The sequence below is a fragment of the Lampetra planeri genome, chromosome 23, assembly GCF_965212315.1.
Source record: "Lampetra planeri chromosome 23, kcLamPlan1.2.h2, whole genome shotgun sequence".
Lineage (NCBI taxonomy): Eukaryota > Metazoa > Chordata > Hyperoartia > Petromyzontiformes > Petromyzontidae > Lampetra > Lampetra planeri.
Window position 1 is genome coordinate 10,990,648 of NC_136129.1, and position 16,957 is coordinate 11,007,604.

Sequence of the window (16,957 nt, forward strand, 5' to 3'; positions counted from 1 at the left end):
TTTTACGAATTGGTGTGCGATTCACGTGTGCATTGTGCTGATTGCCGGTGCACGTGCCAATGTGTGCGTCGATGTACGGTCATCCACACGATTGTTTGTGGACGTTGGTGTGTGTTGTCTGCTCGCTGGTAGCACTTGCCCCAACGGCATGTTGAGGCTTTATGAGGGATCTTTGTCTGTATTGTCTGCATTAGCTACCCATTCCACTTTACTTACAAATGGATAAACAGGGGCAGTGAAACCTGGCCAGTTAAAAGATGCTAAATTATTCATCATGTGATTAGTTTGGCAGAATAAGAAACGAGCTTTTGTTATGCAAAGTGCTCTGAGTAATTCTACGTGAGTTTGCACAGACAAACACTTCCACTTTGTTGGCACCAACAAACAATTTACATTTAAATCAGTCTCACCAGGATCCTACAACAAGCCTGCCGCCCTGCTGACCCACGACCCCTCTGTCCCCCTTTACTGTAGTAGGCCCCACTCGTGAGTAGGGCTGTGGTAAGGTGCGGTGTAGCAATGCAGTGTAGTGTGGTAATGTGTGTTGTGGTGTAGTGTGGTAATGTGTGTTGTGGCGCAGTATGGCGCGGGGATGCTTACCGGTGCCCGTGTGCCCGGCTTCACGTCTCAGCATCTGCACGGCACCCACGTACTTCTTCAACTGCACCTTGAGCACCTCGTTTTCCCTGGGGGCATGCAGAGCATGCACGGTTAATACACACACGTACACGAGCATACGAAGCACGTAGGGTTAATACACACACACGTGGAGCATGTGTGGTTAATACACACACAGACACCGAGCATGTGAGATTAACACACACACACATTGAGCACATAGGGTGAATACACACTCACACACACTGGACGTGAGACACAGGACAGAGCCCTTGCTGCCATGAGCTGCAGTCGGCCAGGTCCCGCACGGCCCCCTGGGTCATTTCCTTCATTTTCAAAAGTCAGAGCAGTTTCCTGCTCGAATGAGCAGAAGCATTGGTTCTCATTTCCTATTCATAGCCCTGCAGACCCAGTGGTAGAAATTCCACATTCATATGGTGGGGGCGAGTCTATTCATAGGATAACCGACGTTACTTGCTCACATAGTGGTGGTCACTTGATCAATCCCCGAGGGATAATGATAATGATCCGAGTCAACACACCCCAAACTGGACTTGAATTCACGACCCTATGATTGCGAACCGCTAGCTCTAGCGCTTATCCACCACCGGGCCGGCTTGGCGTTTACACTGTTACCCTCGTGTGTGCGGCCACTACGGCCACACAGCTTACACACAAAAACAAAGACACCCCGTATAGCTTTAACAGACTTTTGGGGTAAGTGCTGTTATTGAGCACCTATGAAGGCCGGCATGGTACACGAGGGGGCGGGTGGCCAGCACTTCGCCCACATACACACATGCCACACACCCAAATACACGCCACACACCTGCCACACACCTGCCACACACACGTCACACATCCATATACACGCCACACCACACGCACAAGCCAATGTTGCCATGTGCTGCTGTAGATACATCAGGGTGTAGCTTTCATACGACAATGACAACCACATATAAAGAGGCTGGTCCACTCTATTGCATCAACAAAATAAATGAGCAGACAATTTGCCTCCCCCACACATATCCGTCTCTCCACGTAACAATATATACGAATATTTTTTTACCCACATTCCCCATCGACCACACAGCTTTCTGCGGTGCAGAATTTCAAGAGCACCGCATTAATTCAAGCAAAACTCTCGAACCAGTTGCGGCATTCAGCGTCTTGCCAGCAGTCAGACTTGCTCTAGGCAATCCTGGTGAACTACCCGCTGATTATAAGCAAGGACCCTCTCTGCGAGATATGGGTGTTAACTCGACACAGTACCACGTAAAAATTATCGAGTCAAATGAAAATTTACCGAAAGTGTTTACAATTTAACATAAACATTACTGGAAATGTACCACTTTGGGTCAATTCTTGAGAACAGAGTGTGAGAAAAAGCCGATGAAATGAGCCCCATCACAACACCGCGTCAGGGAAGTGATAAATGGATCAGCCAGAAGCTGAAATGAAAACACGAGACGCCACGGGGCGGAACACAACGAGACGCCATGATCATACGCTCATCAGCAGCCGCGGCACGTGCCGCCCAACGCCAGCCTCCCAGAGCAATACGCTCCACATCCTGGAGGGGCACGCGCCAAAACACAGATACAAACAAAGATCCCCCGTGTAGCCCACACAGGCTGTTGAGGCAAGTGCTGTTTGTGCGCACCAACGAAGGCTGGAACGGCACACCTATAAGGGGGTGGTGTGGACAGCACCACGCCCGGCTGCCTTTGTTTCCCCAGAACTGATATTTACACGCCGCATGAGGTACCTATGTTATGGTTGAGTCGACCTAGGAAAGGCACAAGACTGGTTCAGATATTTGTCATTCATTGTTGGTCGTGAGTGGGAATCGCACTTGGTTTAACCGGCTTCGTAGCACAACGCACAAACCACTGCAACCACCGCTAGCCACACACAAAGACAAAACACACTTACCCACAAACACACACCAACAACCGCCATTCGCCACTAAGTGGTGGTGACGTCACCACGACGCTTGTGCCAGGCTATGTGCACCTTGAGGCCACGTGAAGTGTCGAACGCCCGCTGGCAGGAGGTCAGGCGGCAGACCCAGATGCCACTGGTCGACTGCCCGAGACGACTGGCTGATGCACCACCTGTGCCGCCTACTGTGACAACTTGCTGTGCTTTAGCCACCTGGCGCTCCACTCGTTGTTGTGAGTGTCGCTCCTCCCCCCTCCGTTGTTGTTGGAGGGCGACTCCCTCCAACTGCCCAGTAGCGTCCTTCACAAGCTTCCTCCACAGAGGCCGATCTTGATACCGCTGGTACCGGTCATCGGCAAGTCCACTCAGCTCCACATCCTCCTGTATCACATCACTCCATCTCCTCTCTAGCACGTGCCGCGCCCGTTTAGCCCCCTCGATCCGGCCGAACAAAAGCTGTTTAGGCATGCGGTGGCTGGGCATGCGGGCTACATGACCCAGCCAACGCAGCCTTGCACACTCTCACACATACCCACACAACAACAACCGCCATTCGCCACTAAGTGGCGGTGACGTCACCACGACGCTTGTGCCAGGCCATGTGCACCCTGAGGCCACGTGAAGTGTCGAACGCCCGCTGGCAGGAGGTCACGGGGCAGACCCAGGTGCCACGGGTCGACTGACCGAGATGACCGAGACGAGTGGCTGATGCACCACCTGTGCCCCCTACTGTGCCAACTTGCTGTGCTTTAGCCACCCAGCGCTCCGCTCGTTGTTGTGAGCGTCGCTCCTCCGCCCTCCGTTGTTGTTGGAGGGCGACTGCCTCCAACTGCCCAGTAGCGTCCTTCACGAGCCTCCTCCACTGAGGCCGATCTTGACACCGCTGGTACCAGTCATCGGCAAGTCCACTCAGCTCCACGTCCTCCTGTACCACATCACTCCATCTCTTCTCTAGCCCGTGCCGCGCCCGTTTAGCCCCCTCGATCCGGCCGAACAAAAGCTGTTTAGGCATGCGGTGGCTGGGCATGCGGGCTACATGACCCAGCCAACGCAGCCTTGCCTGCCGGAGGAGCTCACTGATAGGACTTTGCCCAGATCTTTCAAGGACTTGTGAGCTCCTCACACAATCCAGCCTGGTTAAACCCAGGATGGATCGTAGGCAGGCCAGCCTAAATGTTTCCAACCGGCGAAGATGCTCCACTAGGGGGGTCCACGTTTCGCAAGCGTAGAGAAGGGAGGGAATGACCGTGGCCGAGAAGACCTGAAGCTTCGTGCGGAGCGACAGACCAGGTAGCTTCCACACAGCGTTACGCAACCGATGAAAAGATATTGCCGCTCGACTGATTCGGAGTGAGACCTCTGCTGATAAACTGGAGCCGGTCATAAGCACACTGCCCAGGTATGGGAAACTCTCCACTCTCTCCACAACTGCCCCATCACCGATTGGGAGTTGTGGGGGTGGAGTGCCAGATGGTACAAAATACCCAGGCAGGTGCTTAGTTTTGGTGGGGCTGATGGTAAGGCCCCACCTCTTAGTGGCACGCTCCAGTCTCAGCAGCAGCGTCTCCAACTCCTCTTCTGAATGAGCAGCTATTACCAAATCATCGGCATACATAACGTGGTTGACCAATAGGGAGCCACACACACACTTACCCATAGACACACACGTACCCACCCACAAATAACAACCGCCATTCGTCACGAAGTAGCGGTGACGTCACCACGGCGCTTGTGCCAGGCCATGTGCAAGTTAAGGCTACGTGAAGTGTCGAACGCCTGCTGACAGGAGGTCATGGGACCCACTAAGATGACTGGCCAATGCACTACCTGTGCCCCCTACTGTACCCACAAATACACATACCTACCCACACACACATACGCGTGTTCGAGTTGCAAGCACTACGTGGTGCTTGCGGCGCCCATTAGGGAAGCAGGCACACACAGCAACCTAACCGCTCGCACAGTAACGGAGCCGGCGCCTGCCGTCGCCGCCGCCACGCGGTGCGCCGGAGACAGCGAGCGCCATCTGGAAGTGGACGCGGCTTCGTACGAATCGCGATAATTGGGGCAATTCTAGCAAAACATAAACACACAAGGACCACTTTTTAGGACGCATCCTCCCTCACACCCTCCACCGGAGCCTGACGGCGCCACCCGATATCTCGTCCATCCTCCCCTGGCTCCCGCACCCCGCTCCGTGACCCCACCCCCCCCACCAGACAGCGCACGCTCACCTGGCGAGAGCCTGCAGGCGCGCAGAGTGGCGCTCCTCGCTCTCCTCGGCACGGCGCTGCCCCTCCTCGGCCTCGCGTCGCAGCGATGCAGCGTGCTCCATCTCGCTCTCGAGCAGTGCCCGCAGAGATCTGCACCATAATCATCGCCGTCGTCACCATCGTCGTCGTCACCACCATCCCCACTATCATCATCATCACCACTACATCACCACCCACTATTATTACCACTATCATGCTCCAAATAACTTGTCATTACCATCATCATTACCACCACCAATTCCCGTTCACGACCAATGACTTTGGCGGATATTTGAACCAGTTCTCAGCCTCCTCCAGGTCTACTCAGGCTTAAAATAGGTGCAAGGTGCGGCGTTTAAACTGATTTACTGGGGAGACGAAGGCTGGCGGGCGTGTGCTGGCCACCCACTCCCTCGTGTACCATGTTGGCATTCATCGGTTCTCGTGAACAGCATTTGCCCCAATGGTCTGTTATAAGTCATATAGGGGATGTTGATCTTTGTGTGTGTGTGTGTTTGTGTCCGTGGTCATTACGTGTTGTTATGTGCATGTCGGTTAACACCCCGGATACCCTTCTAACAAAGACGTTCCATCTCAAGGGATTCTCTCAATAAACAAGATGATCTTGACAATTCACCCAAAAATAGCAGCGGTGGCGTGGGGGAGCCGGGCAGGGCAGTGGGTCCCGCCCCCCCGCCCACACCTCCGATTAGCACGGTTGGCTACATACGGTACGAAAGAAGTTCAACGTACGTACACCCGCAACTTCGTGGCCTCCTGCTGACGCTCACCGACATCAGCCCAATCATGTCTCCTACGCGACGGACTCATGCCCCCGAGCGCCACGATATCTATGCACGGGGCAACCAGCGAGCACAGATGCTGCTCCAAAGACCTTATTCTTGAACTCTGAGGATTTATTGCTGCTGCTACAGAGCACAGATTCGGCTATAGTTGGAATCCTTCTGCTGTCACATCTGGGGTGGAGCACCCACTTCCCACCTCACTGCACGGGTTTGAATTCAGAGTCAAGCAGTTGGGGCGATTCATGGCCCAGCACCCAGTGATTCACCTCAGTCACTTACTGGCAGTCAGTCGTCGCCTTGTCACTCTTCTATCGTTACTGCTACCATGGTTACTGTTCCTGTGAACTTTACTAATTGATTCCTGTCCATTTGTGGACTTGGTCCACCTGACATTAACGGTTTCATCTCATTCACACCGTGACAAGAACACACTCACTCACCCACTAACTCACACACAGTCGGATTTGCACCGCCCGCTTTATTTTGTGCCAACTCTGCTCTAATTCGTAGCATAGCAATCATCGTCCCCTACTGGCAGGCTAATGCCCATCTCTGAGTCATTTCATACTGCACAGGGACAGCTACCGCTTGTGGTGCCCTACGAATGTATTAAATGAGATGTGATCCAAGGTGTTTTGAGTTGCTGAGGTGTTTGAGCGAGCTCCATGTAAATGCTAAACATTATTATCAGTAAATCTTAGGTTTAAAAGCACACAACTTTTAATCTTTACATTTCTAAGTGAGGTCCATTCTTCGTACATCCTTAAAAGCATCCCATCTGTGTAATCCCAACATTTGTACAAGTAAACGTGACGTTCTTGGTAATTGGCATGACGAAACGATCGAAAATTGCATTTTCCCCAATCCTCCTTTATGTGCTTTAATGTGGAATCAATGATCTGCTGAGTGCACACGCCATGGGAATAGGCGGCGAAGTTATGATTCAATTACAGTGGTCCTCCAGTGTCAGAAGCACAGAGCGAGTGAGATGGCAGTGTGATGACTCACGCAAACATCCACGCTCCAACACTCAAACCCCCACACCACACACCACATGCCTACACCGCACACACCACACGCTACACACCCCACACACCACATGCCTACACCGCACACACCCCACACACCACGCGACACACACCACATCCCCACACCTCACACACGCCACACGTCCACACCCCACACGCAAATGCTCAAACCCCACACTACATGCCAACGAACCAGGGCCAAAGGTTAAAGGAAGCCGAGTCACTCCCCCTTGCTCTCATCCCATCTATCCGTGTCCCGCTCTCCCTGCTCTTTGCCAAAATCCCCTCGGTCATGAAAAAATCTTCCCAAAATATAAACTGCTGTTTTAGACATGCAAATGTGTCAGATTCTAAAAAGGTGGTCTGTAACCCAGCACTGTGGGGGGCAGCCAGGGTTGGTGGATCACACACATTCGTGAAACTCCCTCCCTACCCATGAGCAAACCTTACCATATAGGAACACAGAGTTTGGGAAATTATAGGTGCCGATTTTGGCTGCTTTTTGACTTGTCTTTGGTTCCTCCTCGCCCCTCCGAGTTGTCTTCTCTCTCTTCAAGAGTGAGCGATAACTGTGCAGCTTTGAGATGATTATGACGTCAATAGCAGAGCAAGTGACGGGGCCAAAGACGGTGCCCCGAGCTGTTCGTGTGCCGCGTACCACGAAAACCGGCAACAAAATCCGATCGTGGCCAAGCGCAGAAGACAACGTGGCGCTCACCTGCACTGCTCCTCCAGCTCATCCTTCCTGTTCATCATGGCCACCAATGCCTGCCGCAGTTCACCTTCGGGGCAGCAGAAAACCACGGACATGTCATCAATGACCGAGCGTGCTGGCCTCTGAAGCCCCAAGCATCAAGTTTGATTCCAGGTCAACAAGGGTGACATCGGCCACGGTTTTTGTGCGCACAAACGTGAAATGGGCCCACGGTTTAGGTACAGAACAAACCTATGCACCGAACTTAGGACTCAACTACCAATTAAAAGTTTCCTTCTGTTGGCATGAACATTGTTCATGTGGGTATTCAGTGAACCATTCTGCTGTGAGGCAGTGTTCAGGACGAATCTGGTGTTTTTATCTCAGCTTAGAAGAGGCGAACGAGGTTCCACACCGCGCGGAGTCATGACCGGTGCCGCGACCACCGTCACATGGTGGGGGGTGGGGGCACGCGGGGGGCACAGGGGACCCCACTCACCGATGCTCATGGAGTCCGAGAGAGGTGAGGAAGCCGAGGGGGGGCTGACACTCTTCCCTTGGCATGGGGGAGGGGGCTCCACCCTGGTGGTGGGGGTAGGAGACACAGGTACAGTATGGGCCTGTGAGCAAATTACCCAGAATGCACCCGATCTCATCAGATCTCAGAGGCTAAGCAGGTTTTTGAGCCTGGAGAGTGCTTGTATGGTTAACCACCAAGCATAACTAACCGGTGTTATAGTCTGCTGCGGTATTAAGGTTATCAGTGGAGGGCAGTGTAAAATGAGATGCTGTTCTGTACTACGATTCCCGTCTTCACCAACCCGCTCTGAGCAGCGTGCTCAAGTCTGATGAAGTAGCGCCCATTGACCCACACTGCGTGGGGAGGCCCTCATCCAGCAGTAGATTTACAAAAGGGATGTAAATGTGCATGCACACAATACTAAAATGGCAGTTGTAAAACCTTTGCCTCAAGCCCAGGGTTTGATTGCTGACTCGGGAGTCCATCTGCGTGGAGACTGTATATGATCTCCCCCTGTTCAGCATGGGTTTCCCCTGGGTTGCCTCACATGGCCAAACCCACACACACAATGTCACTGGTATTGGCCAAAACATCCCAATGTTGAAAAATCATCCAAAACCATGAGACGAATTTAGCACGCTCTGCAGTCTGCCACTGCCACCTTGTGGCAATGCTTATTCATGGCTCTGTACACATTCACCGAATATTAATTATTTCACCTTGTAATGTTCCACACCGTGTGCACTCTCGATAAGAAAGAACGAGTCAGAGGTGCCGGAAGGCAGCCAGGTGGTAGTCAGGTGAAAATTGCGACGTCTGTCCATTGGACGACCAATGTCGACTTCTTCACAAAGCGGTACTACATTTAACGACCCTGGAGGGATGATAGGCCGAGTAAAACGAGAACCAGGATTTGGGCTTGTAACCTTCCGATTGCGAGTCACTTATCCACTGAGTCACCTAGCAGGATCCTATCATAGTTACAGCACGAGGTTAATGACCACGTGAGCATTATTGTCATTTTGCAACAACAGCAGAGAGAAGCGATGACAAGGTGGGGCGGCACCGACGGCACAGGCCTCGATAATTATTTAACCGTCTTAAGAATCTGCCAAGTGAACGTGGGGGGTCCTGCTGCCAGTGGGGTGCCATTGGGCCTCGGCATGCGAGCCGCACCTGTGCTGCAGCAGCGAGCCCATTCGTGCCAGCTGCATGGGGAGGGCGGCAGCGTCCGTGGGAGAATCTGCGGGAACACGAACCGAGCACGCGGGTATCAGGCTGGCGGCCTGTACTCGCCTCCACCACACCCCCGCTCACCCGACACACACACACCCAGTCGAACGCAGGGGGAGGGGCAACGGTGACCGACCTGCTTGCAGTGGGAAGAGCAGCTCCCCGCTGTCATTGTCATTGAACACCTGGAGGGCACTCCAGCCAACGGGCGACTCCGGCAGGGGCCTGCACCACCGGCACCCGTGCGTTACCGACGGGCGTCAACAACAGCTATCGCCGCGTCGAGTGTCAGTGGCTGTCGTGTCGGTGCGAGTGCGGTGCCGTACGGGCACCGTGGGCGGTGTCTCACTTGTAGGCCCCGTCGAGTTTTGCGTGGCCATCACCGTTCCGGGCCGGCTGCGATTTCCCATAGACCTCGTCCGCGTTGTCATCGTCGTCCTCCTCCTCTTCGTCCTCGTCGGCCATCGGCTTCCTGTCAGTGACGCCGTTCTCCACCGCCTCCCCATGGTGCCAGGGAGCCGGGTCAAAGGCCGAATCCGGACTGAATCTGCCACCAATAACACCGCAATTATCTCGCTGCGTTTATATCTCACACAAGGGCAGCCAGCATCTTTGGTCGCAAACGGCCCCTAACCACGAGATTGTCCCATCGTTGCCCGTGAGCCCGTACCGCGTGTGGGACGCCGCAGCGGGGACCTCACGCGGATCGTCATGCCGGCCGCTCCACTCCTCCAGCTGCGTCTCTCCCCTCCTCTCCCGCTCCTCCGCATCATCGTCATCAAAAGAGATGATGCTCGTCACCGGCTTCTTCGATCGCTTCTTTCGTTCCTTGCGATTCTTGACATCTGATCAAGGCAATGTTTGCATGATGATCGAGTCCCAATGGTGTCCGCACCATTCTCATGGCGCATGGCCATCATAAAGCAAGGCGATGCGTAGTATTTTACGTTTAATACACCCATAGTAATAACAAGGGCTGCCTACCAAATTAGAACGGCGAAACTGTGCAACAGGCAGTGAAGGCGCAATCGCTGGGCCACGACACTGCCCCAACGCAGGACGGTGTCATCGTCGCAGAATTACCAGCCCCGCTGGTGCACAGACGGGTGTGCGGACGTGCGTGCATGCGGGCGTGCTTGCAGGACCGGAGGGCCGCACCGCGTTGTCGCCAAGCTACCTGCAACCCTAGCAGACATGACGGGGGCAGGGTCGTGCGCCGAGAGGGCCGTGTCCCGCACGGAGGCCACGGGCACGACAGCTGCCCCCCCGGACGTGCGGGGACCCCCGGGACCGGAGATCTCACGCAGCAGGCTGCTCACACCCTGCATGGCGCACGCATGCGCACGCATACACACGCGTTAACGATGGCCTACCAATAATCATCGCAGCCAAGACTGCGTCGCGGTCAGAGTGCCGACGCGAATAAAAGTGATGGTGATAAAATCATAATAATAAATATTAGCAAACACGCACGTGTGTGAGCGACGAGTCTCTGAGGAGGGAGGTAACGCTCTGCGTCGACTCCCGCAGGAGGCCCGACATGGTGGGCGCACCCCGCGACACCCCCAGGCCGCCGTTCAAGTCCTCGTTGTCGATGTTGATCGCAAACACAATGGAGTTGAGGCCTGCGGAACGACACGAGTGCAACGACACTCCTTCCACGATGCCGCGGGTGACGTCCCGACTCAAGTAAGCAAGTGAGCATAGTCACCACTGCCCGGCCAATATAGTATTGCTTAACATCACAGATCTTATTTCAAACATTCCATGGGCACCCCCAGTAGAATCTGTACCTGTGCAGCACAATATGAATCACTGCCAGCCTGCACATGGTTATTAGCATGCCAGTAGGGGGCAATGACTGCGACATGCACTCCCAATGGAGTAATTTTCACGTTTAGGAAATTGTGTCTCGTGTGGGTGGCACGGAGATGTTGCCCAATAGAGTTGCAGCTGAGAACCCGCGGGCATAAGAGGCCACGGTGCGGCCGTGAGGGGTGGGTTACGCAGTGACCTGCTGACATGACGGGCAGCATGCTCGACCGCTCATCGTCGAGGAGGAAGGCCCAGTCTTCGTAAAATTGGCTGTGGGCACAAAGTGGCAGGCCTCAGGCTGAGTGGGTCACCAGCAGCCACCGACCATCACAACACATACAGCACAGCCTGCTCTCTCAATCAGGCACTCACTCAACGGGCCACCACACAAACACACCACCATCAGCTATGCTCTAGTCACTGCGAGATGAAGACCTTCCCACATCGTTGCCATCCCTCACGGTCCTGCGAAACCGCAATCCATCTCGCTGAGGCGTGCGCAAAACCATTCACACATTCATGGCTATGCAGTTTCAACACCAACTCAGAGACAAAGATCCCCCATGTATCCTTTATCAGTCTGTTAGCGAGCAACTATGAAGTCCGGGAGGGCACACAGGCTCGCGTCCCTGTGCGTGCCCGCGCTCGTGCCGGAAGCCGCCGCACCTGATGCGCTGGCGCTCGGCGAGCAGAGTGTGCAGGTGGCGCTCGAGCGAGTGCTCGTTGAGCGCCGAGCGGAGCCACGCGCGGCCCCTCCCGGCGTCCGTGCCAATGGCACGCAGTGTCAGGTAGCGCTGCAGCTCGTGCCGGCCCAGCTGCTCGCGCACAAAATGCCAGAACACCGGCTCTGCGGGCAATGGAACGAGACGCATGTCAGGACTGTGGCAGCCCGGCGATCGCGTGACGACGGCGACGCCTCTAGTGGCTGGAGTAACCGGCGAGGAAGGTTATTGGTATAGTTGTGATGATGGTGTTGATGGTAGCGATGAAGACAGTAGCCACATAAATCCATATTGTATTGATGATGGTGACTGCAGGAAAGATGGTGAAGGTGTTGTTGAAGTAGTGGTGATGACTGTAAGGAAGATGGCGAGTGGTGTTGATGGCGGTGGCAGCACCGCTGTGCTAGGCAGTACCGGGCTCGATCTTGCCGCCGATGCCCGTGACCTGCTTGAGAGCAGCGGCCGTGAGTGCCAGGCCACGGCTGCCCCTCCGCAGGCCGTGCTGCAGAACCGCCTCAAACTGGGCACACAGGCACGTCACCCTGCAGAGCACGAGCGAGAAGGCCACAGCACTTAATAATAGTAATAATGTTTAGATCTATACAGGACCGTTCATGCAAATTGCATCTCACAGTCACTGAGGAACCACCGACAAACAGGAAGACAACCAGGCTGTTAGCCGGAAACGAAGTGTTGTGACCTGCATTGTGATGAGTGTGGCGAGTGGGTAGGTGAGTGTGTTGTTGTGACCTGTAGTTCCGTGTTAAATATGTTCATCTCGGGAAAGCGTGCCAAACAATTCAATGGAAATAGGTGCGTTCCCACACCTCCAATTAGCACGGTTAGCTATGCATGTGGATGTTGGTTATTTACGTACACAGTGAGGCACATGGGGATGGAATGAGCACTGCATGATGATGTTGATAGATCTCCGCAGGTGCAAGAAAATCAGGGAACGACAGTTTTTGGTCATGATGATAAAGTTTTATGGAATAATGCATCAAAAGGGATGTTTGATTTGAAATATAATTTCCGTGATAATGTATTCACGGATTGTTTGGAGTTTAAATACCTGCTGTCTGAGTCGAAGGCAATTTCCTTCTTCCCTCCGAAGCGTATTTGGCACTGGAAAACGTAAACAGATGACGGGTGCTTGCGGTGAAGCAGTCTGGGACCGCGCACCGAACTCCCGGTACGACCAACGGCCCCTCACATACCCGCACGGTCTCAGCAACAATTCATCGCACACAGCCACCGGGCAAAAATGTACTCCTCGTCACGACCAACATTACAATGGCGTGACCTTTGGTAACTTTCTGTAAAAATGAAAAAAAGAAACGGAAAAAAACTGCATTTGCAGGGAAACTTGATGACCTGGGAGCATGTGACTAGCACGACCGTGAACAGCGGAGTCACATGACCGGCAGTGGCTGTTGGGCTCACGCGCAAGCACAAATAATTAAACTGGCTCTCGCTGCCACGCGATGCTTTACAGTGGTCTTCTGGCAGCACAACTCCTTGTGACGCTGCCAGGACACAGCAACAACTGGCACGGATGAGATTTAGCAGCTTTTAATACATTTGCTGTTGGTGCCATAATTCTCTTCGCGCAAGGTGATCATGGACCAGTCTGCGATAGTTTCACAGTAGGGGGCGATGACGCTCTGTGTAATCCCAAAGGATATGCATGTCATTTATTAACACGTCACTGCTGGGCCATTAAACAGTGGCAGGGATTAAGAGGCATCTGAAAACGCGATTCCAGCGCCACTGCTCCGGATTCCGTGGGCAGACACGAGGTGCCCGCCTCGGCTGCGTCTCCATGGAGATGCACAGACCATGCCGCCCTCCTGAGCGAGGCCTTCTGTCGCAACCGACAGAACCCGACACGTTCCACGCGTGCGGGGCACGCGAGATTCTCACCTGCTTCACGGCATCCAGCAACCGGTCCAGCAGGGCCTGCCGCTCATTCTCATTGTGGACGCCTGCGTGACATGGAACCAACTGACCGTCACATTCTCGCGTCTCAAACACGACCGTTCTGTATTCATCGTAAACTTACATAAAAAAACGTCAAAAAACTAGGCTATGATACAATAACCTGATGGGTTTACTGTTGGCTGCACCAGTGATATTTTCTTTGCAAATGTGCAGTGAGCTTTATGTACATGCCGAGCTTCACAGGCCATGTTCATGGGCCCGAATGTGAATTTTATAGAGGGGCGATCCATGCCAGATATTAAGACAGGAATGTGATACGAAACAAGAGGTGAGGAATTCCGAAGTATTGTCAGAGACTAATGATCCAAGAAATGTTACGATACTGTAATCATAACCTCTTCCATCCATATGCGTAGAGTGTTGGAACCTCGCAAGCGTGGGTTTTCTCTGGGTGCTTCACTTTTCTTCCACATGTCAAAACATTTGGCCGATAACACCTCAATATCGAGGACTGGAGGGTTTTGGGGGGAATAATGGCGTTGGCTACCACCTAGGCGATGGCTTTTCGGCTTGTTTATGGCTCCTCTTCGCACCTCTCTCTCTTTAATTTCTCTCTCGTCCAAAGTGAGGACTGTACGGCGGTGAGTCATAAGATTATTATATTATTGTAAACCACGACTCGTGTTATGTTCACATGAAAACATATAAACACGGACCGTCGACCAAACAGTTCCATGTTGTTTACACGGCAAATGTGGAAATAGATGAATAGGGACTGTTTAAAAACAAAAATCAGTAACAGGCAGATGACTCGACTTTAAGCCGTGCTCAGGGTCACACCAGGAGCAGCAGCAGCGTGTCAACACCCGTAATGATTCACGACGTGTTCCTCGGCAGGGAGAGAGGAGGGCACTGCGAGTTCTGCACGAGCCCTGACAACCGCCACCGTCACCAGCCACGGCCTGGGCCGGCACTGCACCACTCGAGTCTACTCCGCTGAACGGGGTGTAAACCACTGTCGTGGTGCCCCCCAAACTACAGCTACGATGCCCTCCCACTACAACTACAATGCCCCCCACACTACAGCTACAATGCCCCCCACACTACAACTACAATGCCCCCCACACTACAGCTACAATGCCCCCCACACTACAGCTACAATGCCCCCCACACTACAGCTACAATGCCCCCCACACTACAGCTACAATGCTCCCACACACAGCTACAATGCCCCCACACTACAGCTACAATGCCCCCCAGACAGCTACAATGCCCCCCCCCACTACAGCTACAATGCCCCCCCCCCCACTACAGCTACAATGCCCCCCACACTACAACGCCCCCCACACTACAGCTACGATGCCCCCCACACTACAGCTACAATGCCCCCCACACTACAACTACAATGCCCCCCACACTACAGCTACAATGCCCCCCACCGTCCCGCCGGGCCTGTGCACCACGTGTGTTGTATATCGGCACCGCGTCAATAGAGTGCTCGACTTGAATCAGAACCAGAATTCACTCTCCACCCTGTGCCCAGCGTGAGTGAGGCCACGGACTTCATGAGCAAGTCTGAAGCAATGCCCAGAAACTATCGAGGTAACGGTGTCAACAGGAGGTTTTCTCGTGTTTACATTCTCTACATCCCACCACCAAAATCAGTTCACCACCACCATCCATCCATCCTGTAGCACAACCCTCATTATTGGCCCTCATCACCATCACCCACCACTCTTCCACGATCACCATCGCTTCTCATCCATCTACAACCCGCCTTACCCCAACACCATCCACCCCACACCTCCACCCATCAACGTCCTTCACAACCATTCATCCGACTTCATCACCACCCCTCCACGATCCACACAAATCAATATTCCTCTCTGCCATCAATCACCTCCATACCTTGAGTCTCTTTCACTGCCGTTCGCCCTGTGTTACTGTAACTATCAAACCCATAACCCTTTCAACATCTCTCTCGCATCTCCATGTCAACACCACCATTCCTGACCTTGGTCGTCCACCACCACCTCTACCAAAGGTCTCCTGCAGCTGTATCCGCCTACCCTGCTCCTCCTCCTCCTCCCCCCCTGCTGCTGTTGTTGTCGTCGTCCTGCTGCTGCTCACGGCGCCGCGACATCGCTTCGGGCCGAGGCGCCTCCACGCCGGGGAACCGAGGGCGCGCGTCGCCGCCTCAATGCCCAGTCCCCATCCCCTGTCAGTCCATCCTCTTGTCCCCCTGATCCTCACAGTCCCCGTCTCTTCCCCTGTCCAGTGCCGTCCCCGTGTCAGACCCCTGGCCCGGCCACTGCCGCTGTCCGTCCCCGTCCCCCCTGTCCCACCCCCTGTCCCTGTCCCACCTGTCCATGTCCCCCGTCCCCCCTGTCCCACCCCCTGTCCATGTCCCCCCGTCCCCCCCCCCTGTCCCTGTCCCCCTGTCCCTCTGTCCCTGTCCCTCTGTCCCCCTGTCCCTCTGTCCCCCTGTCCCTCTGTCCCACCCCCTGTCCCCCTGTCCCACCCCCTGTCCCTGTCCCCCCGTCCCTGTCCATGTCCCCCTGTCCCCTGTCCATGTCCCTCTGTCCCCCTGTCCCTCTGTCCGACCCCTTGTCCCCCTGTCCCACCCTCTGTCCCTGTCCCCCCGTCCCTGTCCATGTCCCCCTGTCCCACCCCCTGTCCCTGTCCCCCCGTCCCTGTCCATGTCCCCTCGTCCCTGTCCCCCTGTCCCTCACCGCTCATGGTGCCCGTGACGAGGCCGCGGCCTCGGCGCTCGGATAGAAGCGCTGCCAGACGATGTCGATGCCGAAGCAGCCTCCCGCCCGCCCGCCCTCCCGCTGGCCCCGGACCCCGAGGCCGCCTCTCGGCCCAGGGGCCGCGCGAATGTCGTGGCAGTCACGACCTCGGGACCCCCAGAGCCGAGACCCCGAACCAAGGGGGCGACTCGGGGAGCCGTGGACCCGGGGCGGTGGAGGAGGAGGCGGCGGCGGAGGGAGCTCGGGGCGGGCGGAGCCGGGAGCTGGGCCACGCCTGCCCTGAGCTCACGCCTCACGCCACCATCACCGCCACTGCTGCGTCTTGCACAACAACAACTTCACGGAATCGGTTGCTCTAAAGTTTCATCCTAAATTAGTGCAACCTGTGGGGACGCGAACATAAGTTTACTCCTCATCAGAAATAAAATGTCGAAACCGCGTTGCACCAATTGCTGCTGAAAAGATGCCGTACGGCTGATGGGGTGTAAAAACTACTTTGATTTTTCAGAGGGATATATGTGGGAAGGAGGTGATTGCGAACTTTTGAAGGCAAATGTGTATTCCACTCTGTATACACCGATTTAAATATCGACTTACCCCCCCCCAACGCCAAAGGAATGTGTAATATCCA

General features: G+C 54.5%; 1 protein-coding gene across 1 annotated transcript in view; it reads right to left on the bottom strand.

The window, feature by feature from the left end:
- SNX29 (sorting nexin 29) overlaps nt 1–16,866 on the bottom strand; it is a 66,020-nt gene extending 49,154 nt beyond the window's left edge. Inside the window, exons 1-16 of the mRNA XM_078605278.1 lie at nt 16,306–16,866; nt 13,556–13,617; nt 12,705–12,757; nt 12,047–12,174; nt 11,577–11,757; nt 11,110–11,180; nt 10,569–10,720; nt 10,273–10,417; nt 9,766–9,940; nt 9,445–9,642; nt 9,232–9,320; nt 9,039–9,105; nt 7,842–7,924; nt 7,367–7,430; nt 4,797–4,925; nt 601–686 (exon numbers count right to left, since the gene is read on the bottom strand). Coding sequence (XP_078461404.1) covers nt 601–686; nt 4,797–4,925; nt 7,367–7,430; nt 7,842–7,924; nt 9,039–9,105; nt 9,232–9,320; nt 9,445–9,642; nt 9,766–9,940; nt 10,273–10,417; nt 10,569–10,720; nt 11,110–11,180; nt 11,577–11,757; nt 12,047–12,174; nt 12,705–12,757; nt 13,556–13,617; nt 16,306–16,312 — 1,690 coding nt within the window. The 5' untranslated portion in view covers nt 16,313–16,866. The remainder of the gene's footprint in view (nt 1–600; nt 687–4,796; nt 4,926–7,366; nt 7,431–7,841; nt 7,925–9,038; nt 9,106–9,231; nt 9,321–9,444; nt 9,643–9,765; nt 9,941–10,272; nt 10,418–10,568; nt 10,721–11,109; nt 11,181–11,576; nt 11,758–12,046; nt 12,175–12,704; nt 12,758–13,555; nt 13,618–16,305) is intronic.
- Nucleotides 16,867–16,957: the final 91 nt, after the last annotated feature.